The 27,002-nt window shown below is 44.0% G+C and overlaps 1 protein-coding gene across 1 annotated transcript in view; it reads left to right on the top strand.

Annotated features, from left to right (window-relative positions):
- Positions 1 to 504: 504 nt before the first annotated feature.
- Positions 505 to 27,002, top strand: part of LOC126204019 (uncharacterized) — a 118,352-nt gene continuing 91,854 nt past the window's right edge. Inside the window, exons 1-2 of the mRNA XM_049938448.1 lie at positions 505 to 583; positions 25,463 to 25,528. Of these exons, the coding sequence (XP_049794405.1) occupies positions 520 to 583; positions 25,463 to 25,528 (130 nt within the window). The 5' untranslated portion in view covers positions 505 to 519. The remainder of the gene's footprint in view (positions 584 to 25,462; positions 25,529 to 27,002) is intronic.

Below are 27,002 nucleotides of genomic sequence, written 5' to 3'. Positions count from 1 at the left end.
GTGCAATACTTACTACGATGACTTTCGTGCGTATTCCATCATTATATGTTTTACTTTCGGGATAGCAATCTTCGTCCACAAGTGAAAGGAAACGAACTACACTAAACCGCCACACATTCACCCCACATTTCACATATCATTTGGTTGTTATCAGCGCAGAGTGTTTCATTACAAAAAGTGACGTGTGACATGGCTGAATTCAGTTTTAAAGAAGCATCGGAAATCATTGAGAAACAAACACCGCTGGCTAAAAACCTCATCGGAAAAAGAATTCACGAAATTTAAGGAGCGAAGTAATATCCTCGACGCGTTACTTCATATCGCCCGAACGAAGAACAGAAAGACTCACAATGGATTGTATTTCCGAGAAGAAATGGCAGTGAGTGAGCACATTCGTGCGAAAAGCGATGCATAAAAGCGCCGCAGTAGCGGGGAAGGGGGACGCTCGCTATAAAAGGCGCCGCTGCGGAGCCTGGGGCAGTCGACGACCGCGTCATCATTGTCGTCGCAGCAGCCACCATGAAGCTGGCGCTCACTCTTTGCCGGCTGCTTCTCTTCGTCATACTCGTCCAGGCCAATCGGAGTGAGTACGACGGTTGGCACGTTCCTTGCGAAAGCTCTATTCAGCGACCGTTCCTGGTTGCGGCTTCCACCTTAACGCAGCTTTGTTCTGCTTGAATTACGACGCTACAGCTACGGAGGCATCTCTTACATAAGGCAGCTGTTAAGCAGAACCAGCCATTGTACGACATCCTGCTCGTGTATAAAACCTTCAGTCCTCGCCGGCAAAAATTTGCTTAGCCACAGTCCCTAGTTTCATTAAGTCGAAGCCATGCCTCCGTACATGAACTTCTACTATTCAGTGCGCAGTGCATGGCGGTGTTTACTGTGTGCTGTTGATAGTCATCCCCATTCCTGTAACCTTGTCAGACGGAAGCGAAGCTAAAATTATTGGCTGTATGCCCCCGCACGAACGCTGTTGTTTGGTCACAAGGTTGTTCTGGTGTAGATATAGACGATAGTCTGTTTTGGGAAAGGGAGCTCATTCCTGCATAATTATTGCAGTCACTAGCGGTTGGTTAGTATAGCCAATTATTGGTATTCCTGTACAATTTTTATCTCTCCATTTCACTCTCACCCCTTCACCCCCCCCCCCCCCCTCCCCCGTCAAACAGTTCTCTCCATTATCAAGCTAACTGTTCCTTAATGCTCATGGTGCGTCATGTCTACTTTTGGTGCGTTGCCTCTTTTGTTAGTAAAAAACGTTCAGCTCTGTGATTCGACTACATTCGTTCACTCTTGTACTTTCTTGACTTTCAGTTTTCAAGCCACACTATCCATACCACTCCTAGTTCATCGCCGTTCTCAACATAATCAGATTGCTACGGACGTACCTTTTAGATTCCATTTCTAGCCTTTAGTATAGGAGACATGTCCGGAAAGTAAGTACCGTTTCCGAAAAGAAACTATAAATATAATTTTTTTAAACCAAAAATTATTTTTACGAGAAAGGCCATTATTTAAACTATTGTTCCACAATTTTGTTCAGACATTTGCTTGGTGACAACTCGCGCCTCCATTCTTTTGGTGTCAATCAAAGACTTATCCAGCACTTCGGTTGGGAGCATTTCGATCATCTACTGTACTGCCGCGGCCTTTCACCTTTTAACTGCCAATTGTTCCTGAACCTGAGTCATTTGACAGCGAGAACGACGCAAAAAACTGCGTTCATCAGCGGCTGTCTTCACTGACGGTACCCTTCTAAAGAAGAGGGCATAGAAAAACTGGTTTCCCGTTAGGGTAAATATACGATAAATGGTGCCAACTACGAGGTCTGTTCAAAAAATCCCGGAACATTGTCCACAAAATATTTCTACGCTTACCTATTACTGTGCATGGTCTCCTTCTAAATACCCCATCCACAATCGATACACCGCTTCCAACGCCATTTCCACTCCGGAAGCAGGCTTGGTACGCCTCTTGATGGATCACACGAAGCGCCGTCTAGGAATTTTCTCTTATCTCGCCTGTCATTGCAAATCTTCGTCCTTTTCATCTCTGGAAATAAAGTCCGAGGGACCAGGCATGGAGACTACAGAGGATGAGGCAGCACAGTGATTTCGTATTTTTGTGCAACAGTCACACACCAATGTGCGGGTGCATGATCGTGATGCAGGAGCTATGGATTGTCTAGCTACATTTCAGGCCGTTACGTTCTCGCAGGTCTCGCAACACCTCCCGATAGTACCATCGATTAGCAGTATGTCCCTGTGGAATGAATTCATGGTGAACTAATCCTTCAGAGTCAAAGAAAACTGTCAGCATGGCTTTGACATTTGACCTGACCTGCCGAGCTTTTTTTGGCATTTGAGAACCTTTCCCGACCCACTGTGAGGACTGAACCTTCTACATCCACATCTAGATACATACTCCGCAATCCACCAATACGGTGCGTGGCCTAGGGTACCTCGTACCACAACTAGCATCTTCTCTCCACTCCCAAACATAATGAGGGAAAAATGACTGCCTATATGCCTCTGTACGAGCCCTAATCTACCTTATCTTATCTTTGTGGTCCTTCCGAGAAATGTAAGTTGGCGGCAGTAAAATTGTACTGCAGTCAGCCTCAAATGCTGGTTCTCTAAATTTCCTCAGTAACGATTCACGAAAAGAACGCCTCCTTTCCTCTAGAGACTCCCACCCGAGTTCCTGAAGCATTTCCGTAACACTGGCGTGGTGATCAAACCTACCAGTAACAAATCTAGCAGCCCGCCTCTGATTTGCTTCTATGTCCTCCATCAATCCGACCTGATAGGGATCCCAAACGCTCGAGCAGCACTCAAGAATAGGTCGTATTAGTGTTTTATAAGCGGTCTCCTTTACAGATGAACCACATCTTCCCAAAATTCTACCAACGAACCAAAGACGACTATCCGCCTTCCCCACAACTGCCATTACATGCCTGTCGCACTTCATATCGCTCTGCAATGTTACACCCAAATATTTAATCGACGTGACTGTGTCAAGCGCTACACTACTAATGGAGTATTCAAATATCACAGGATTCTTTTTCCTATTCATCTGCATTAATTTACATTTATCTATATTCAGAGTTAGCTGCCATTCTTTACACCAATCATAAATCCTGTCCAAGTCATTTTGTATCCTCCTACAGTCACTCAACGACGACACCTTCCCGTACACCACAGCATCATGGTCTCAACATCATAACCGTAGACCCACGTCTCATCACCAGTTATGATTCTCTTAAGGAACATCTCGTTCTCATTTGCGCGATCCAAAACTCTTTGCAGATTGCAAGGAAAAGGTCTTTCTGAGCCGTGGGACGAACTTCGCAGCAACAGTATGCATTCCAAGTTGCCTTGTCAGGATTTCACGATACGATCCACCTGAAATGTTACACTCTTTTCGAATCTCTCGGACATCAGTCTTCGACTGGCACGCACCATTTCGTTGACCTTCCTGACATGAGCGTCGTCGGTAGTCGCCGAAGGGCGTTCTGAACGAGGGTCATCTTTGACGACAGTCCGATCATTTTAAAACCGTGTGACCCATTCGTAACGCCGAGTGTATGGCTTAAGCACTCATACCCATAGACTTCCACATCAATTGGTGTGTCTCTGTAAAGATTTTCTTGAGTTTGACGCAACATTTACGGATGGAGGAGGAGTTGACATATTTATTAAAAACTGCCATAAATTCAAGAACATTGACATTAATAAATTATGTTTAAAGAAGCATGTGCAACAGAAGCAGAGTTGCATAACAGATCTTATATAATAGTAACTATTTACCGAGCACCTGCAGGAAATTATAATCTATTCATAAATCATCTAGAAGCTCTTTTGGGTTATTTAACAGGAAGAAACAAAGAAATTTTGATTGATGGTGACTTTAATACAGATTTTCTAATGCAATCTTCCAGTAAACATTTACTGCAGTTAGTAATGTTGTCTTTCAATCTAACTCACACTGTAAACTTTCCAACTAGGATCACTAAATCCTCAAGGACAGCCATTGATAACATTTTTATAGACAAATCAAAGGAACAAAATCATATCATAAAACCTGTAGCAAATGGACTATCAGATCATGACATGCAGCTCCTTGTTTTAGATGTAAATTCTAAGCAGATTATCAAGACTGCTAAATCTGAGTAGAGGAGAGTAGTCAATCAACCAAAAATTGAGTGTTTTAGAAAACTGCTCAAAGATATGAACTGGAAGGATGTTTATAGTGCTCATGACATGAATGAAAAATATAACACATTCATGAACAATGTCAGAATCATGTTTGAAAACTGTTTTCCTCTAAAAGTTACTCAAATTAAACAGAAGTCTATGATGAAATTACACCAGGAATAAAAATTTCCTGTAAGACAAAAAGGAAAATGTATCTGTCGACCAAGAATAGCTCCAATGCTGACGATGTAGGTAAATACAAGGATTACTGTAAAATATTTAAAAAAAAGTAATTCAGACATCTAAACAAATGCACTACGAGAAGAAGATAGCAATGTCAGGGAACAAAATAAAAACAATATGGGATATAGTGAAAGAGGAGACTGGCAGACCCAGAAAGGAAGAGGAGCAAATAGCACTAAGGTTAGATGACATATAACTGATGGGCATAGTGTGGCAAATCTATTTAACAAGTACTTTATATCCGTTACTGATAGAATGGGATTGTCAGGATCAGTAAATAATGCCCTTGAATATTTGAAACTATCCTTTACAAATTGCTTCAGGTACATGAATATGTCATTCACATCACAAAAAATAAACTTCCATAATGAAATCTTTAAAAACAAAGCATTCTAGTGATTATGATGAAATATCAACAAAGTTAATTAAGGCATGTTCTTGTGAGTTTAGTACAATTCTAAGTTACTTGTGTAACCAGTCAATGATAACTGGGACATTTCCTGCCTGGCTAAAATATGCAGATGTTAAGCCTCTATTCAAGAAAGGGGATAAAGAGATACCATCAAACTACAGACAGATTTCACTTTTGCCAGCATTCTCAAAAATTTTAGAAAAAGTAATGTACAGGCAGCTTCTCAACCATCTGACCACAAATAACATATTAACAAGAACACAGATTGGATTTCTGAAAGGTTCTGATATCGAGATGGCTATTTACACATACAGTGAAAATGTACTTAATTCATTAAATAACAAGTTACAAGCAGCAGGTATTTTCTGTGATTTGTCAAAGGCATCCGATTGTGTGAACCACAACATCCTTTTAAATCAATTAGAATTCAATGGTGTCACGGGCAGTGCTGCAAAATGGTTCAAGTCATACCTCACTAACAGGAAACAAAGGGTGTCAATGCAAGGGACTAGTGAATTAAGTCATCAGTCATCATCAGAATGGGAAAAAATTACATGTGGTGTCCCACAAGGATCCATCTTAGGGCCATTGCTTTTCCTTGTGTACATTAATGATCTCTCGTCAGTTACACTGCCAGAAGCAGAGTTCGTTTTGTTTGCAGATGACACAAGTATTGCAATAAATAGTATGTCGAGTGTAGTTCTAGAAAGATCTGCTAATGATATTTTCATGGATATTAATAAATGGTTTAAAGCCAACTCACTGACATTAAACTTCGAAAAGACTCACTATATGCAATTCAGAACCTGTAAGAGGTTTCCACCCAGCATATGCATAATGTATGAAGAAGAGCAGATAGAAGAGGTCGACGGTCTTAAATTCCTAGGATTACAACTTGATAATAAATTCAGTTGGGAGGAGCACACCACAGAACTGCAGAAACGCCTTAACAAATCTGTATTTGCAATTCGAGTGTAAGCAGACATAGACGACATATAAAATGAGAAAGCTTGCATACTTCACCTACTTTCATTCCATAATGTCATATGGTATAATATTTTGGGGTAACTCTTCAAGTCAAACAAAAGTTCTCAGAGTCCTAAAGCGTGTAATACCTATTATTTGTGGAGTAAATTCACGGACGTCCTGTAGAAACCTGTTCAAAGAACTGGGAATACTAACTACTGCCTCTCAGTATATTTACTCCTTAATGAAATTTGTCCTAAATAATATATCTGTTTTTCCAACAAACAGCTCAGTTCATACATACAATACCAGAAACAAAAATGATCTTCACAAGGATTTAAAAGCACTTACTTTAGTTCAAAAAGGGGTCCACTACTCAGGAACACTCATCTTCAATAATTTGCCAGCAAACATAAAAAATTTAGTTATAAATAAAGATCAGTTTAAAAGGAGCCTGAAAGACTGACTAGTGGCCAACTCCTCCTACTCCATTGATGAATTTTTTAATAGAAACAAATGTTGTATTGTATATACTCATGCTATTAGTATTGTTATTTCAGATTAAAAAAATGACATGTTCCACATCCACGAGGATCTCCTCAGCACGGATATATGGAAAGAAAGCTAATCTAATCTAATCTAATGTAAGACACATTGCTCTTCTAACTCTGCCACATCGAAATTCGCAAACTGTGTGACACAACGTTCTGCTCATTACAGCACTGAACAATAACTGACAGATATACAATAATGAAACTTCCAACACTTACACATTAAACACAGGCGTGTGCAGTGATGCCAACCGAATTTCGCTTCAACACGCCGTTGGTGCGAAAATACGAATGTTCCGGAATTTTCTGAATAGACCTCGTACATAGGAAAACAGTTTAAGAAATGCTCTCTCTTGAAAAAATAAATGTTGGTTAAAAAAAACAATGTTTTTATGAGTTTTTTTTCACACCGATACTTACTTTCCGGATATGCCTCGTGATTCTTTTTCCAGAAATCTCCTTTACTGCATTCTCTACGTGTAAAAGGGGCCATATGCTACAACCCTGACTCACTAATTTCTCATTTATTTCCCACATTTCATGCCCTTCGAATTAAAGATTGCAGCCTGGTTTCCGTACAAGTTTATAGATGTCCACCCGAGTTTCAAAGCGTTTGGTCCAGTGATCGTTCTCATTTGCCTTCTCTTAATGTGCAAATGCCAAAATGTAGGTTGTCGTTTTTCAATGTATCCTCTAATGTCACATATTTAGACCTTAATGATCCTTACACGGGGTGTACATTGGAGGCATTGTAGTCGTGCACAGTGTTTCATAATGCTGGTTTTCTAAACTTCCTTAACAGCATGTAGCAAAAAGACTGACTTCTTCCCTCCTAAGATCGCCATCTAAGCTCAGGGAGACTTTCCGTCACTTTCTCGTACTATTCGACCCGGCCAGAAACAGACCTCTCAGCACGCTTCTTAATTATTTCGATATCGTCCTTTAAGCAAGTGCGGATCACGAACATTAGCGCGGTAGTCAAGAATGGGTCACGTAAGTAAGTGTTCTGTATATGGTCTTCTTTCCAAACATTCTCACAGTAAATTGAATTATTAACCATGCATTGTTTGTGGTTAATCCTGTAAATAATTGATATCATTGAATAGTCGGTCTTCGTTACATCTGACCTTATGTCCTCGTTCCATGTCTTCCCGTAACCTTACACCTGGATCTTTAACCTACGTCAGTCAGTTAATAGCAGATCACTGGTAATGATTCGAAAATTTCGGAGTTTATATCCAATTCTTCCGCACTGATTTAGCTTCCTACACATTTAGAGCAGTGTGCCATCCATCGCACCAAATGGAAACTCCGTACCTGTCAACCTGTAGCCTGCTATAATCACCCAACGACGAGACAGCATCATCAGCAAACAGTTCCAGGTTGCTGTCAACTGGTTTATGTACAAAGGGAACACGAGCACACATATCACACTCCCCTGTGGCATTCCTGACTTCAGCTTTGTCGACTGAATAAGCAGTTGTGTATTCCTCAGAATACACACCCCTCAGCACCTCTCCTCGTGCATTGGATTTTGTCTCCTCACTGCAGCTGCAGTTACATCGGTCTGGCAAGGAACTCCTTCAGTGCGAGGTGGCAAAAGGCCAAAGACGTTTACGGCATTCGACGGCTCAAATATTGTCTACCATTCAACAACAATATTGGCTGCTAATTGGAACAGGTGGCGGGATTGGAGGCATCCAGTGGTGAGCACAGCATGGCTCTATGGAGCGTATACGAACTGGGTAGTCGACGAGTAACTCACAACAGTGCTAGTGGTGTTGGTACATAGCAGAGCAATTGCAAATACAAACAAAGCAGACATTGGATTATATCTACAACGGTTGCCGAAGTTGAAATTTCGTCTGAAAGGAACCCAAGAAACTTCTCAGAGTGAGAATGGAGTGGCAGATGAAATATCAGCGTTTCTGCAAGATGAGTTGGTGGAATGTGTGGTGTCGTATACGCTCGACTGTGTGGACAATGTGCCTGAGAAATACAATTATGCTGGTATGTAGTTAACACGTGGTTCATGGTGTGGGTTCCTGGTGTCATGTCCTAGATCATGAACCACGGGCAACGTATGAGTGGCCAAGTAAGTGGTCCTGACAGTCGGGATACCAGTTACTTTGGAATAAGGCTGGGCATCTCGGACGTATTCCGAGTCGAGGTCACCTTTGTGCTCAGACGGCAGAGACTACCAAATCCACCGGTTAGTCCCTCAACCGTTAGGGGTAAAACTCAATGGGACCCGGGGCAAGTAAGGCTAGCAACCTGCTTCCCTGGTACTATAAATATGATGCTGGCAACAATCAGAGCAAAATGCCTCGGACCTTTGGAGGTGACGGAGTCCCACCTCTAATTGACAAACCAGGGACTCCTAAGATACGACTGGGCAAACGAATGGTAACGAGATGGGGAGCTATTAATATCAATGGGGGCTACTCTGGGAAGAAGGTTGAGCTGGCAGAGGCTGCAAGTAAGATGGGGTTGGACGTTTTAGCTGTTAGTGACATTCAGGTAAGGGGTGAGAAAGAAGAGGAAGTGGGAGGATACAAGGTCTACCTGTCAGGAGTCAAAGCAGGAATAGCACAATGGGGTGTAGGGCTTTTCATCAGGAAGGAAATGGAACCCAGCGTAGTTGCAATAAGGTATGTAAACGAACGACTGATGTGGATAGATTTGACAGCGTCTAGCAAGAAAATTAGGATTGTGTCAGTATATTCGCATTGTGAAGGGACAGATCAAGATAAGATGGATAGTTTTTATGACGCACTCAGTGATGTAGTTGTTAGAGTAAAGGACAAGGACAGTGTTCTGCTCATGGGTGATGTTAATGCCAGGATTGGAAATCGAACAGAAGGTGTGAAAAGGTTATGGGTATATTTGGAGAGGATTTGGAGCCAACAGGAACGGGAAACAACTCTTGGATTTCTGTGCCAGTATGGGCTTAGTAACCACAAACTCCTTTTTTAAACATAAGAACATTCACCGGTATACTTGGGAAAGCAGGGGAACCAGATCTGTCATTGACTATATAATAGCAGATCAGGAATTTAGGAAGGCTGTGAGGGATACACGTTTATTCAGGGGATTCTTTGATGACACTGATCACTATTTAATCTACAGTGAAATTGGTACTGTGAGGCAGAAAGTGCAGGAGGTCAGGTCCATGTGTAGGAGGATAAGAGTGGAGAAACTTCAGGATAAGGAAATCAGGCACACGTACATAACAGTGATCTAACACGCGAAACAATACAACCGAAGGAAACGACAGTAACCAACATTCGTAAGCCAAAAGGCATTTCGTGAACTGTAATATCGCAAAAACCTACTGCTCTACATAAAAGTGAACAACTGAAGTTATATGACTGACTTCTCTTACATTAAACGAGCGAGAAACCGAAATGTTTTCGCAGGAAAACAGCGGAGGAAGCTCCCTTGTCACACGTCACTGACAAAACTAATATTGTCGATTACAGCTAGTTTGGTCGCTTCTCGGTAGGAAGCAGCACTGTTGAACACATCAAGTAAGTAGTGACCACTTTTCCGAACCTGGATACTTTACCCTTCTTTCCCCTAAAGGGCAACCGTTATCCAAGGAGCGGATGTTAAACATAATTACGTATGTGGAAGATCACCCATAGCACATTCAAAAACAATTATGAACAGAATTAGGATAAGCCCGCAGCAATATAACCGCGTAGTGCATAAGAAAAATTACGAATATTCAAGGGAGGACGAGGCGCACTTGTTACACAAACTGATGTTCGCGCATTTCAAGGACTCTCGATACTATAAACAGGATGCACATGATAGTGACTTACGGCGTTATGCACATCAGATTTCACGCGACATAGATTATACAGCTTTCGATGGAAGTATTGGATGGTTCCGTATCTTTAAACAGTGCTATAGAATTGGAAGAAGTACGATAACGAAATATGAAACAACACGTCTACTTGCCAATGCTTAACAAACTGCGGAATCGGTGCGAAAATTTGCAGCTGAGATAAGCAAACTTATCCCACCGTTCAGTAAGGAATTTGTTTTCAGCTCATACCAATAGGGATTTGAGGAGGAAATGCATTTGAAAGGAACCTTGCAAATTAAAGGTAACAAGGGAGTTGCATCATGATCAGCTAGCATAATGCCTTAACGCATTCGTATACAACGATCTCGACTATTATTCTGGGTGAAAAATTGTCTGGAGAGTTATTTATTATGTTGCGAGAACTTAGAGATGATGTGCCCCCTTCCATTCTTTCTTGTTGCATGATCTTGCAAGGGCTGTAGGGAATATTTACGTCACTGCAAGCATGAGTGGGCAAATAGGCGTAAGAGAACTACATCTACGGTACGAGCACTGCATTTGGCCAATTGATTGTCAAAATAACTCGCTTTTGCTTGATTACTGGACTGCGTACAAAAATCGTACTCCTTTGGAACAAACTATTCCTCCTGAAAAGTGAGTAACAAACTATTCCTCCTGAAAAGTGAGTGACATTGCAGTTCATACTATCTGGAAGCACTGGACAAATTCACCCTCTGGTTGACTGTTTTTTTCCGTACATATAAAACATATTATCGCATGTCCTAAAGGCCAGTTTCACAAAAGCTTCACGACAGGTTGTTCCGCATTCGGTTGCATGCAATCAAATCCATCACCCCGTTACACCAATATGATTCTACAGCATAAGCAGTCTTTAAGAGTGGATACGTAGCTGAGCGTCCTGCAGGATTTGTGGCTCAACATTTCTTGCATGTCGACGATGTCCATTTTGTGAAGTGTAATACATACGTCTCACAGATGGTTATCTCTGCACCACCTGTACCCTCATTTTCTGTCGCCTTTTTGAAGAACTTGGTGAGCCATCAGCAGCTAATATTTTTCCTGTCGTAATTGTTAACACACCACTTCCGAAAGAGCCTCAGAAAAGACAGAACTTACTACTCGCACCCAAGCAGTTCCTCATGTAACACTGGGTACACTCATTCATAACGTGAGACGTAGCCTGAATCTTTCTCCATTGCCCCTCGAACCGACAATGGTATATTTTGCATATTATCTATCATCATAGTGGGTTTAAGAAAGATGTAGTTAGTGACCACATTTGTTTTAGTAATAAAGAAACCTAACGTAACGTAATCTCATTTTGTGAGAACATGCAGTAACTAGAATATAAATTTCAGTTTTAACTGTGGCGCTGAAAAGAAGCTGCATCTCTGTTTAACTTTGGGTACAGAACATATGTCACCTGTTTTTTTAAGTAGGCGAAGTTGCAAACGTTTAGGGTGAATATTATAAGGCTGAAGAGTGAACATTGTATTCAAAATATATGATAATCAACATTTTGGTCTTATTCAGGCTGCAGGCCCGGTCAGACAAAGATGGAGGACTGCAACGTATGTACATGTCTCCCTTCACGTATCTGGGCATGTACCAACTTGAAATGTCGCGACAAAAGAGGTTTGTTCATTTATGTACTAGCTTATTAGCTGGCTTTGTTTGGTGTAAAACCAGTGTTATTTTGTATCCACATTTTTTCAAAGCACAGAATTCCAATTATAAATCTTGTCCAGTTTCACTAAAATACTAATTTAGCACAAATACTGATTACAACACTCTTCATTTTCTCCTCAGGAATAAAAATAAACTCTTCAGACTATAGTAATAGATTTTATATTGAAACCTTTTTGTTTCTCTAAACTGAATTTTCACGTATTAGAAGTTTGTTATAGCGTAAAATAATATACACTTTCATCTGGAACATTCCTTTCTTTTAAGTTTCGTCTTTCTTTCCGTATCGGTCACTTTATACACAGGGTCGTTATAATTAAAGTCTCGCTACTTGAGATGGAAAACGAGTGAGCGTAGGACAATGAATCTTTCTGGAAACACGTTTAAGGACATGCGGAAGAGAAATAACCAGAAAGCCATCGAAAGAAACACATTTTTCATTTCCACAGAAGAGTGTAGCATTCGTTAGCTGCGCAGCATGTTTACGTTACAGGTTAAAAACGTTGCTCAATGTGACGACCGTCTGCATCTGCGACAGTCTGGAACGGTACTAGTGATTGATCTGCTGTTGCTACGAGTAGAAGCGTCTCATGTGCGATGTTGGTTACCTCCACTGTTATCCTCATCTTTATCCGCAATCTGCGTCAGTGTCCCGTTGATGAACCTTTTTATTCATGTAGCCCGACAGCCAGAAACCACACGGATCCAAATCTGGCGATCTCTCCCAAGGGCAATTCCCATAGCGCCAGTTAATTCGAGCTTCCGAATCATGTTCTTCAACCCCTGTGCGAAAAGAGGACCTCACGGTATTCCTTTAATGCGTCGATACTCGTAAAGAACAGCAGCACTGTTTTAACAAAACAGCTTTACGAGTAAAGCCCTGGTCACCTTGTCCAGACCCATGTTGACTGCCAGCAACTGTAATGAGGACTGGTGCTTGTGTTTCAACCCTACGTCGCTGCACCAGTACCGGCGCCTAACATCAAGTCATGACACTAACAGTAATGACAACGCAAATCCTGCAGGGCACAGTGTGAACATCATTTCTTTGAAGTAAGGTACCCGTCAAGTAAATAGTTTTCCGTTTGGGCAGATCCAAGTACCGAAAGTTTAATACACTACTGGGCATTAAAATTGCTACACCACGAAGATGACGTGCTACAGACGCGAAATTTAACCGACAGTAGGAAGATGCTGTGATATGCAAATGATTAGCTTTTCAGAGCATTCACACAAGGTTCTCGCCGGTGGCGACACCTTCAACATGCTGATATGAGGAAAGTTTCCAACCGATTTCTCATACACAAACAGCAGTTGACCGGCGTTGCCTGTTGAAACGTTGTTGTGATGCCTCGTGTAAGGAGGAGAAATGCGTACCATCACGTTTCCGACTTTGATAAAAGTCGGATTGTAGCCTATCGCGATTGCGGTTTGTCGTATCGCGACATTGCTGCTCGTGTTGATCGAGATCCAATGACTGTTAGCAGAATATGTAATCGGTGGGTTCAGGAGGGTAATACGGAAACCCGTGCTGGATCTCAACGGCCTCGTATCACTAACAGTCGAGATGACAGGCATCTTATCCGGACGGCTGTAACGATCGTGCAGCCACGTCTCGATCCCTGAGTCAGCAGCTGGGGACCTTTGCAAGACAACAACCATCGGCACCATCAGTTCGACGACGTTTGCAGCAGCATGGACTATCAGCTCTGGGATCATGGCTGCGGTTACTGGTTCAACTGGCTCTGAGCACTATGGGACTTAACATCTATGGTCATCAGTCCCCTAGAACTTAGAACTACTTAAACATGACTAACCTAAGGACAGCACACCACACCCAGTCATCACAGAGAAAATCCCTGACCCCGCCGGGAATCGAACCCGGGAACCTGGGCGCGGGAAGCGAGAACGCTACCGCACGACCACGAGCTGCGGACAAGTGCTGCGGTTACCCTTGACGCTGCATCACAGACAGGAACGCCTGCGATGGTGTACTCAACGACGAACCTGGGTGCACGAACGGGAAAACGTCATTTTTTCGGATGAATCCAAGTTCTGTTTACAGCATCATGATGGCAGCATCCGTGTTTGGTGACATCGCGGTGAACACACACTGGAAGCGTGTATTCGTCATCGCCATACAGGCGGATCACCCGACGTGATGGTATATGGTCCCATTGCTAACTTGTCTCGGTCACCTCTTGTTCGCACTGACGGCACTTTGAACAGTGGACGTTACATTTCAGACGTGTTACGACCCGTGGCTCTACCATTCATTCGACCCCTGCGAAACCCTACATTTCAGCAGGATAATGTACGACGGCATATTGCAGGTCCTGTACGGGCCTTTCTGGATACAGAAAATGTTCGACTGCTGCCCTGGCCAGCACATTCAGCAGATCTCTCACCAATTGAAAACGTCTGGTCAATGGGGGCCGAGCAACTGGCTCGTCACAATACGCCAGTCACTACTCTCTTGATGAACTGTGGTATCGTGTTGAAGCTGCATGGGCAGCTGCACCTGTACACGCCATCCAAGCTCTGTTTGACTCAATGCTCAGGCGTATCAAGGCCGTTATTACGGGCAGGGGTGGTTGTTCCGGGTACTGATTTCTCAGGAGGTATGCACCCAAATTGCGTGAAAATGTAATGACATGTCAGTTCTAGTATAATATATTTGTCCAATGAATACCCGTTTATCATCTGCATATCTTCTTGGTGTAACAATTTTAATGGCCAGTAGTGTATTATAATCACCATATATATTTCGAGCATCCATTGTTAAAATGTGATTACAGGTTTCAACTTTGACTAACATTTTTATGGATTGCTCATAATGTTGGCAACATTTATTCCCATTGAGATTATGCATTTTGTGGGGGACACCCTTTATGAGATAATTCAACGAAGCCTGATATGAAAAAATTGTACCACTTGGTTTCTTTCAGTTTTTTGAAAGTGCCTGTTGAAGTGGCTGGACTTTCTAGAACGAAGCATGAGGTAAAAGTATCTTAATCCAGACACTCTTTACCACATGACACCATATTTTACTTACTGTGGATTAATTAACGCACCGACTGAAAGAACTTTTCGTGCAAATTCCGTAGACTAAATCTGATTCCTGATAATACGCTCCAAGTTCTATCGACTGAAATGCATAACAATGACATTTCCTTCAAGTTTCAAATTTTCGTAAAAGCAATTCGTTTTTAGATGTTTTCAGCAGCCTCATTCAATCAGTATCTCACAAACATAATTTTCATGCATACAGAATCGCGATTGTGTGTGTGCTTCTTCACTCTAAAGCAAAAAAGGATGAAAGAAAAAGAAGAAAAACCACGCACCAGAAGGAATAATCCGAATGGGACGGAAGCTGGTAGATGTGCTGTATATTAAAGTTTCAGAAAAATTGGATGAGAAAGAGGTTTATAAACTGAGAAAGTCAATAACGCGTTGTTCTACCTCTGGCCCTTATGCAAGCAGATATTCGGCTTGTCATTGAGCGATAGAGTTATTGGATTCCTCCTGCGGGGCATCGTGCCAAAATCTGTCCAATTGGCGCGTTAGGTAGCCAAAATCCCGTGCTTGTTGGGGAGCCCTGCCCGTAATGCTCCAAATGTTCTCAACTGAGGAGAAATACGGTGACCTCGCTAGTCAATGTGCCAAAAACAAGAAGCAGAAACTCGTTATGTGTACGGTTGGGCATTATCTTGTTGAAATATAAGCCCAGGAGGCTTACCATGAAGGGCAACAGAAAGGGGCGTAGCATATCGTCGACGTACCACTGTATTTTAAGGGTACCACGGATGAGAACCAAAGTGGTTCTGCTGTGAAATGAAGTGGCACCCTGGACCATAAGTCATGGCTGTCGGGCAGTACGGCGGGCGACGGTCAGTTGGTATCCCACCAATGTCTCCAGTCACGGCTCCGCTGATCATCGGAACACATTTAGAGGCGGGACTCATCGCTGAAGGCAATTCTACTTCAATCAATGAGATCCGAGGCAGAATGTGTCCGACATCGCTGCAAACTGGCTTGTTGGTGTACAGAGGTCAGCGGCAGTCGGCGCAAGGGGGGCCTTGAGCTCAGTCCCCTTTCTGCGAACCGGCTGTTAATGGTCAGGGGTGTGCTCACGGAAGCAGCAGTTGGACGTCGGATCAATGGTAGTGATGAATCCGGGTCTCTGTCGGACGACTGCTCGGCCCTCTCGTTCTGTCGTCTCTCTAGGTCGACCGCTTCCTATTGACGCTCTGTTGAGCCATAATTCACCCATTCCTCTCATCGCTCCTGTTCCATTGTCGAGCGATCCACCGATTACTGCAACCGGTTTCTCTGAGCCCAACTATACGTCCTCTCTCAAATGCTGACACCTGCGTATAGTATTGACGCATCTGTCTGTGAGCGATAGTTGCTATCTAACTAAGTAAACGGAAAGGTATTTGCAAAAACCCTATGTCCTGGTATCTACATGTCCCCTGTTTACAGTCCTAGCCAGTTGCGCGACGAAACTGCGCTGCAGCTCAACACATTCATCCATCGGCCACCAGTGTTTACAGTGTTTATAGTTCTGCATTTTCCGTCGATACCTGTACGAATACTAATTTATGAGCAGTTGGTATAAATCCTTCGTGGAGCGTCGTTTTCCTGTTTTCGAGTGTTTTAAGACTCACTAGATCATTAGGTAAACTGGATTTAAGCCTACATAAACGGTACGCTGAACATCTGTTGAATTAAAGGTGATGGCATTATGATGAAAAAATTCTTCGATGCTTTATAACTGACGTCTACTTCTACATCTACCTACATAATTCTCAAGCCAGCATACAGTGCGTGGCGGAGGGTACTCTATACCACTACTAGTCGTTTATTTTCCTGTTTCACTCACGTATAGAATGAGGCAAAGCGACTGTTTATATGCCTCCCGTGAGCAGTAATTTCTTATGTCGTATGTTGATAGTTCTTACGTGAAATGTATGTTGGTGACAGTAGGATCGTTCTGCAATCGGCTTTAAATGCCAATTCTCTAAATTTTCTCGATACTGTTCCTAGAAAAGAACTTCGCCTTCCCTCCCAGAATTCCCATCTCAGTTCCCGAAGCATCTCCGTGACACTAGCAGCCCACCTCTGAACTGCTTCAATGTCTTCCGTCAATCTGACCTGGTAAGGATCCCACACCGAGCGAGGTGGCGCAGTGGTTAGACACTGGACTCGCATTCGGGAGGACGACGGTTCAATCCCGCGTCCGGCCATCCTGATTTAGGTTTTCCGTGATTTCCCTAAATCACTCCAGGCAAATGCCGGGATGGTTCCTCTGAAAGGGCACGGCCGACTTCCTTCCCCATCCTTCCCTAATCCGATGAGACCGATGACCACGCTGTCTGGTCTCCTTCCCCAAAACCAACGAACCAAGGATCCCACACACTCCGCCGGCCGTTGGTGGCCGTGCCGTTCTAGGCGCTACAGTCTGGAACCGCGCGACCGCTACGGTCGCAGGTTCGAATCCTGCCTCGGCCATGGATGTGTGTGATGTCCTTAGGTTAGTTAGGTTTAAGTAGTTCTAGGGGACTGATGACCTGAGATGTTAAGTCGCATAGTGCTCAGAGCCATTTGAACCACACACTCCAGCAGTACTCCAGAATAGGTCTCAGTAGCGACCTATATGCGGTCACCTTTACACATAAACCACACTACCTGCAAATTCTCGCAATAGCGCATTCGGGAGGACGACGGTTCAATCGCGCGTCCGGCCATCCTGATTTAGCTTTCCGTGATTTCCCTAAATCGCTCCAGGCAAATGCCGGGATGGTTCCTTTGAAAGGGCACGGACGCCTTCCTTCCCCGTCCTTTCCTAATCGGATGAGACCGATGACCTCGTAGCTTGGTCTCTTCCCCCAAGCAACCCAACCCAAACCTCTCCCAATAAACAGAAGTCGACCATTCGCCTTCCCTACCGCAGTCCTCACATGCGTGACTGCTGACTGCAGTGCAATTTTATTGCCGCCAACTTATATTTCGCGGAAAGACCACAAAGATAAGATAAGAGAGATTAGGGCTCGTACAGAGGCATATAGGCAGTCATTTTTCCTTCGTTCTGTTAGGGAGTGGAACAGGGAGAGAAGATGTTAGTTGTGGTACGAGGTACCCTCCGCCACGCACCGTATGGTGGGTTGCGCAGTATGTATGTAGATGTAGAAGCGTGGAACTTTGATGAAAATAATTTGCTTCAGCTGGAATTTTCTTCAGCTGAAAAGGGGGCGGAGGCAGTGTGTGGCAGTTACCTGTACGTAATAGTAATATCTACCCGGCTATTGATTAACACTTCCGGCGTTTCTGAAGATGATTGCGAGAAAACTTCAAGAAATGCGGAAAAGCAAACATATCAGTGGACAGAGCACCTCTCCAATTTCGATTCGTGGTAGGGGCCGTGTCGTAGTTGTACTAGAGGCAGGCATATCAGAGCATGCAGACAAACCATCCGCATTTACAGCAAATTACCACGGACCGAGGAGCAGAGATGGTGTGGGAACAGCTGCGATCGTGCGCAAGGGCTTAGAGCGTGGGAACAGTGAGGAACTGAAGGTCGCAACCAGGGTCATGTTTACTGTTGTTTATTTAGCTCTGCTATCAATATGCAGCTCACAAAGAGACGTATTAACACACGATATCAGCTTATTATTAGATGTAGCACCACAATTCGTCGTCTTTGACGACCTGAACTCTGAAACTCTCAGCTGAAACCAAGCTCTAACACCACAAAATTCCACGGACATTATCTAGGCTGAACGTTCGCCGGACGTACCCAAGCGTAACCTATATGTTGGGCCACTCGCAGCAGACGCGTCGCCGTGAAAGACGCTGCAAGAACTCTAAGCGGCAGACAGTGACCTGGCCGCCGCTAAGCCATGAGTTATGGTGACCGAGAACGGGACGCTGCGGAACGCTGAAACGCGCTGGATACTGAACAACGAGCGCACGAACTGTACCTTGTTCAAGAAACCCAGAAAGTTACCTGCCCCCAATTCACTGAGGTGACAAAAGTCATGGTTACTGAGGTCACAAAAGTCATGGGCTAACCATGTACACATATACAGTTGGTAGTATCGCGTACACGAGGTATATAAGGGACGTGTATTGGTGAAAATGTTATCTGCAATCAGGTCATTTATCTGAAAACGTATCCATCGTGATTAAGCCCGCACGACAGCAATTAACAGACTTCGCACGCGGAATGGTAGTGGGAGCTAGACACATGGAAAATTCCATTTGGGAAATCGTTAGGGAATTCAATATTGTGTCGAGAATACTAAATTTCAGGCATTACCTCTCACCACGGACAAGGCAGTTGCTAACGGCCTACATTTAACGCCCGAGAGCAGCTGCGTTTGCATAGAGTTGTCAGTGATAACAGACAAGCAACACTGAAATGACCACAGAAATCACTGTGGGACGTTCGACCGACGTATCGGTTAGGACAGTGGTGCGAAATGTGGCGCTAAAGGACCGCCGCGAGTGCCTTTGCTACCAGTACGACATCGCCTGCAGCGGTTCTCCAGGGCTCATATTCGTATCAGTTTGACCCTAGATGATACCGTGGCCTGGTCCGATTTCAGTTGCTGAGAGCTGGTGGCAGCGTTCGAGCGCGGCGCAGATCCCGCGAAGCCGTGGACCCAACTTGTGAACAAGGCATTGTGCAAGCTGATGCTGGCTACGTAATGGCGTGGCCAGTGTTTACGTGGAGTAGACTGGGCCCTCTGGTCCACGTGTACCGATTACTGAATGGAAGTGGTTATGTTTGGCTACCTGGAGAACATCTGCTGCCATTCATGTTGCCTAACAATGGCGGAATTTTTATAGATGACAATGTGCCATGTAATCGGGCCACAATTGTTCGCGATTGGTTCGAAGAATATTCTGGACAGCTAGAGCGAATGGTTTGGCCACTCAGATGAACCGACACGAATCCCATCGAACATTTATGGAACACAATCTAGAGGTCAGATAGTGCACAAAATCGTGCACCGGTAACACTTTCGCAATAATGGACGGCTGTAGAGGACTTCCGATGACTTGTGGAGTCCGTGCCACGTCAAGTTTCTGCACTACGCCCGGCAAAAGGAGGTCTGACATGATATTAGGAGATATCCCATGACTTCCGTTACCTCATTGCAGCTTACCTTAGTGACTATTCGCTGTGCAAGACGCGGTAGCCGACACCATTCCAATTGTAACACTTCAACAACGCCCAGCGGATCAGCTGCAGGACATCCTGTGCTTCATTTCCATTTGCAAACGAATTCAGCAGTTTCTGACGTCGCACTTCGTGCCCGTTGCCCGAAAGTAAACGTCAACAGAAATCAATACGAGGAAATATATAAACATTTAGAAAATCTTCCAACTGGGCAAATGGCCCACCAGGCGTACAGAATTTCGCTTGTCACTTCATCAGATATCAACAACGGCATGATGGACACGCCAACAACGCAGAGGAAAAGGTGAAGCTAATGACTAGTAGACGGGAAGCGGCTTTCACGCCGGATCTAGCTGCATCACACCCAGTATTTTTCTGCGAAGCCACACGCCTCTCACTCAACAAGTGCAAGGCTAGATCGGAAGTATTACACACATGACAATACGTAAGCTATTGAGCACGCCACGTAATAGAGAACTCCTGCTGCAGCTGGCACTCAAAATTGTCTTCTTAAGAACTTTTCGGCTAAAGTAATAGAACAGAACTCGCATTACCATTGCCGTCACAAACACTTCCCTGTCTTTTGGAGGCTTCCAGAATTGCAGCTGTTCTGGATGCCCAGGAAAGACTGTTGTTCTCCCCAAAAAGTCCTGATGTCCTGGAAGCCAGAAGGTGACTACTGTTCCACATAAAATATCCTGATGTTCTGGAGGCCAGGAAAAACCTACTATTCCCCACAAAAGGCCCTGATTTTCTGCAGGCCAGGGACAGACGCTCTCCTCCACTAAAGCTCCTCCTCGTCTGAAAGCCAGAGAAAAACCACTGCCCCCATACAAATTCCCGACTTTCTGAAAGTCAGGAAAAGCTCACTGTCCCCTACAAGGCATCCCGAACACGCAGGTGCCGTTACTTATTATGTGCTTATCGTCCAGCACTCCAAATCATTTGGGAAAGTTTCATAGTATGTAGTAATGATCATATTTTATCTCACGGAGCCGCTGTTCGTTTCCCTTATGTAAATCGGAGAAAGACGAAGGTAATGAGAAGTAGTAGAAATGAGAACAGCGAGAAACTTAACATCAGGATTGATGGTCACGAAGTCAATGAAGTTAAGGAATTATGCTACCTAGGCAGTAAAATAACCAATGACGGACGGAGCAAGGAGGACATCAAAAGCAGACTCGCTATGGCAAAAAAGGCATTTCTGGCCAAGAGAAGTCTACTAATATCAAATACCGGCCTTAATTTGAGGAAGAAATTTCTGAGGATGTACGTCTGGAGTACAGCATTGTATGGTAGTGAAACATGGACTGTGGGAAAACCGGAACAGAAGAGAATCGAAGCATTTGAGATGTGGTGCTATAGACGAATGTTGAAAATTAGGTGGACTGATAAGGTAAGGAATGAGGAGCTTCTACGCAGAATTGGAGAGGAAAGGAACATGTGGAAAACACTGATAAGGAGAAGGGACACGATGATAGGACATCTGCTAAGACATGAGGGAATGACTTCCATGGTACTAGAGGGAGCTGTAGAGGGTAAAAACTGTAGAGGAAGACAGAGATTGGAATACGTCAAGCAAATAATTGAGCACGTAGGTTGCAAGTGCTACTCTGAGATGAAGAGGTTAGCATAGGAAAGGAATTCGTGGCGGGCCGCATCAAACCAGTCAGTAGACTGATGACCAAAAAAAAAAAAAAAAAAAATGTGAATGATGTATTTCACTTTGTCTGTCTAGACTCGCTTTTCAGACGTCCTATAAATATTCTGAAAATGGTCAGAAAACATGTTTAATGTGCTCTATTTCTTCTCAGTTTTTAACTAGAAAGTAAGCAGCTAATATGTTCTTTGCTGCTGAGCAACTACGAGTCGTAAAATATCAAGTGCATTACCGCCCGGTGCTAGGCATATTTTCTGCTATTCTGTAGCACGACGATCTCCCGACCTTCACGGCTCAATGGTCAGCATGGGTGGTTGCCGTGCAGAGGATCCGTGGTCGACGGGGTCCACTCACCCCCGTGATGCCAATTGAGGAGCTACTTCATTGAGAGGTAGCGGCTCTAAGGTCTCGAAAATCGTCACAATATCTGGGCGAGCAGTGTACTGACCACATGCCCTTCCATACCACATCCCCACAACACCGCATGACAGAGGATGACACGGCGGCCATTACCCGGACAAGGAGCTCAGTACGCCTATGAGATCAGGTAGCAGCTTCTTGATCAGCTTCGCGTTGCTCAGGTGGCAGGCGTAGAAATTCACAGTCAACACCCATAAATGCAGAATTTCAGCTACCGAAAACCCTAAAACTGTCGCGGAAGTCCTACTGCATGACGAGGAAGTCACGGCGTCGTGTGGAGTTTCCACATCAATCGTGATCGGACCCTTTTTCTTGCAGGAAACGTGGGGTGTTGGTTTTCAGACTGTCAGCATGACGGTTGATAGGTACGCCGGTATGTTACAGAATCGCATCATCCCTAGAGTGGATAATTAAACACCTGCAGGAAGGTATTGCATGGGGGCTGAATTATAAATATTAATGAATAAATGCAATAATTTTAGTGGCTGTGTGACCACTTACGAAGTCTAGTATTAGCACGCAATCTGATTGCATAAAATAAAAAATAAAGAGTGACAAGGAATTTCCATTAACACAATTGATTAATTAAGTCCCCTGCAACGATAAAAGCTACGAAACAACAAAGCACAAGTGTAACTGTTCTGTGTGTGGTAGTGTAAGGTACATGTATCTGGCTCGGTTGATTCTCAATACGACAAAATATTTTAAACACCATTTACAATGAACTAATTGAAAAACCAGAAATACTATAATTGCACATAGAAACCAGAATTACAAGTCTAATAAATGAACATGAGCCAGATGCTTTGTCGACTGTACCTGTGAGCAAGAGGCATTGTCATTAAAGAAAACTGTAATACCTTTTTACCTCATTATATATTGACGAAAATTTTCCATTACACCAGCATCATAAATCAAAAGCCTATCTCCTTTCTTAAATACACTCTGACAATTGCAACTTCTTCCATCTATACATTACACCAACCGAACAGCATCTACTCTCTCGCCCAACAGAACAACTCCCCCGACATCCTCTCAACTACTACTGCACCAGTGGAAGTGGCGGAATAATAATCTTTGGCGCAGTCTCTGGCGCTGTGACTCAGTGTAGCCACCTTTCAGTATGGCTTTTGTGCAAAATGGCGCTCCAACCCACACCTCTACACGAGTGAGAATCGCGTGCTGAGAAGCCACTTCCGTCATGCTTGGTCCGCCCCCCCCCCCCCCCCCCCCCGAGGCCCCCCAGTCTCAATTCGTATGATTATTGATTATGGGGTTACCTGAAGTGAAGTCTACCGCGATCGTTAAAGCTCATTACGGATGCTAACAGACAACATCCGACGACAATTTCTTACCATACCTATTGGTATGCTTTACAGCACTGTTCTGAACATTGAAGGTATTGTTGACAAAATACGTGCGAAACGCTGACCATTTGTTATAAAGAACATCGTCTTTGATAAAAATCAATTGATACGCTAATTATTGCCTTTGTATCATATGGAGCGGTATCTTTTGGTCATTTTGTGTGTGTTGTGTGAAATGTTATGGGACTCATTTGCTAAGGTCATCAGTCCCTATGCTTACACACGAATTAACCTAAATGATCCTAAGGATACACACACACACACACACACACACACACACACACACACACACACACACACACACACACAAGCCCGAGGGAGGACTCAAACCTCCGCCGGGACCAGCCGCACAGTCCGTGACTGCAGCGCCCTAGACCGCTCGCATAATCCCGCGCGGCGCCATTTTTGGCATATTTTTAGGGTTCCGTACATAAATCGATAAAATCGGAACATTTATAGGATCACTTCGTTTCCCGTCCGTCCGTCTGTCTGTCTGACTGTTAAGAACTGCTTTTTATCAGGAACGGGAGGACATATAAAGTTGAAATTTGCGTCACCTACTAAAGTCTATGGAGCCTTTGCAGTGCAAAACTTTTCAGTTTGTAAGTCAACAGAATCAAAAGATAAGACCATTTACGTGTCGTATTTTGATCCTCGCAAAGCCATACATTAAAACTTGTAGGGTATTTCCTAGTGACCTAGAGCCATGAAATTTGGCAAGAAGCAAGATTTCACTGTAAAAGTAAAGCAAAAAATTCGAAAATCGTTAATTTGTAATTATATCATACGAAAAGAAATTTTTTTGTCATATTAGCCGACTGTCTGTCTGTCGGTACGTTAAGACTCCTTTTCCCAGGAACGGATTGAGGTATCAAGTTGAAATGTATATCAAATAGTAAGGTCTACGGTCCCTTGGCGGTGTAAAACATTTGAAGTTCTAAGTCAATGCAATCAAAAGATACATTTGTGTCACATATTTCGACAGCCCCAAACCAATTCATCAAAATGTATAGACGAACTATTTGTATACGTAATTAAGTTTGTATGGAACCATCTGTGCCAGAATTCTGCTTGCACTTATCCACATATTTATTTTGGTTTCAATAAAACCCTATGTCATGCCAAGCAATTGAGTAAATTTTTACCTCTCTACCTATATTTTCAATTGTTAAAGGACTTTTGGGTCACTCTGCATTACATTTCATAGGAATTTGATGGCTGTTCCATGTCCTTTTTCATGGCGTTGTTCTTTCAGTGGCCACCAGTGTAGTTACAAAGAGGTTCACCCAAGGAATAGCTCATGTTCTTTTCCTATCTTGTAGTATAATATCAGTCGTACGGGAAGTTTTGTTCCAGTGGTGCACACTGCACGCTGATACAGGTCCCACGATAAACCAGCCACAACACGCTTCGGCAGAACCGTCTCATGACACTTACTGACGTCGCACGCAGCCCCAGCCTGGCAATCCGCATCTCCAGCATATCTGCGTCTCTTGAAGTTCACAAATAACAAGGCCTTACGAATCATAATCAGTGCTCCGCGACACAATTGCGCCGTAGTCATGTAAAGTGAAACCTGTCTTAAACCCCACACGGAGATGCCAAGAAACTCACCGCACAACTGTACACGAATTGAAGATATTCGAACAACCCCGAGTCTCCGAAACTTAAGATCAAAAACGTAGGAGGAACCATAACCGGCTAAAAGCGCTTTTCTTAGGCGAATCACAGCACCTATGGCAAGTTCAGACACTGTGCACCAGCAAATGGGACTAAATGTGTCAGCTAGGATTAGGTTCCCAAGCAACTGGCTTCACCAGGGAAGATGATAAAACGCGCACGAAACACACGGATAAAGTCCAGTTTTTTAGGACGATTTTTATAACAAAATTTCACGTGTCTCTGATCTATGATGACTTCGTCATGTTACAGGAATGCAGGTGGCGCAGAAGGAAGTGCCTCAGTTGGTGCAGAAGAAACCGCCGCCGACCGAAGACGGTAATCACTCATTTTCTAATTCTTGCACATTTGCATGAACTGTCACAGCCGGCAAGCACAATGCTCCTGTTGTCCTAATTACGGTCTACAGTACCGATTAGACATTGCTTCGACCTTTGCCCGAGCAGTGACTGGCAGTGTTCAATGCTGTCGTTGTACAGCCAGCCACATCTCTGTACTCGCCCACAGAACGGACAATAGAGTGAGAACGTGGCGCACAGATGGCTCGCGGCTGTCCCCTACGAATGAAATCCCTGCATTGTCAATTCCGGAACTATTTTAATCGCAGTAGAGATGGGATTACACACTGAAGAAATTAAATGGCACTGGAAAGTGAAACTACAGAATTACACATTTGATTTTAACCAATAAGATTAGCAACTGAGCTGACAAAAGCCATGGGATAGCGATATGCTCACTCCAGGTAAAAAACTGCAGTGCATCGGCGGACCTGTGATTTGCACTCAGGTGATTCACGTGGAAAACTTTCCGAGTCGTTTGTGGCCGTACGACGAGAATTAACAGATTTTAAACGCGGGCTGGTAGTTGGAGCTAGGTGCATGAGACTTCCATTTTGGAAATCGATTGGAATTCAATATTCCGAGATCCACAGCGTCAAGAGGGCGCCGGAAATACCAAAATTCAGGAATTACCTCTCAACGCGAACAACGCAGTGGTCGACGATCTTCACTTAAACGACCGAGCCGGCCGGAGTGGCCGAGCGGTTCTAGGCGCTACAGTCTGGAACCACGCGAGCACTACGGTCGCAGGTTCGAATCCTGGCTCGGGCATGGATGTGTGTGATGTCCTTAGGTTAGTTACGTTTAAGTAGTTCTAAGTTCTAGGGGACTGATGACCTCAGACGTTAAGTCCCATAGTGCTCAGAACTATTTAAACGATCGAGAGCAGCAGCGTTTGCGTCGAACTGTCAGTGCTAAAAGACATGAAACACTGCATGAAATAACCGGAGGAATCAAAAGGGGACGTACGTACCACAAACTTACGCACTAAGACCGTGCGGTGAAATTTGGTTTAATGGGCTATGGCAGCAGAAGGCCGACGGGAGTGCATTTGCTAACAGCACATCACCTGCATCGTCTCTCCTCGGCTCATGACCATATCGGTTGGGCCCTAAGCGAGTGGAAAACCGTGGCCTGGTCACATGAGTCCTGATTTCAGTTGGCCAGGGTGTGGGGCAGACAGCCATGGACATATGTTGTCAGCAAGGGACTGTGTAAGATAGTGGTGGCTCCACAATGCGTGGGTTGCGTTTGCATGGAATGGACTGGATCCTCGGTTATGTTCGGCTGGTTGGAGACGATTTGCAGGCATTCATGAACTTCATGCTCACAAACAACGATGCAGTTTTTATGGCTTTCGTTGCGCCATGTCACCGGGCCACAATTGTTCGCGATTAGTTTCAAGTGCGTTCTGGACAATTAGAGTGAATGATTGGGGTACCCAAATCGCCTGA

The sequence above is a fragment of the Schistocerca nitens genome, chromosome 9 (genome assembly GCF_023898315.1).
Source record: "Schistocerca nitens isolate TAMUIC-IGC-003100 chromosome 9, iqSchNite1.1, whole genome shotgun sequence".
Lineage (NCBI taxonomy): Eukaryota > Metazoa > Arthropoda > Insecta > Orthoptera > Acrididae > Schistocerca > Schistocerca nitens.
Note: the sequence above shows the minus strand (reverse complement) of the source record. Positions and strands in the feature narration are given on the sequence as shown.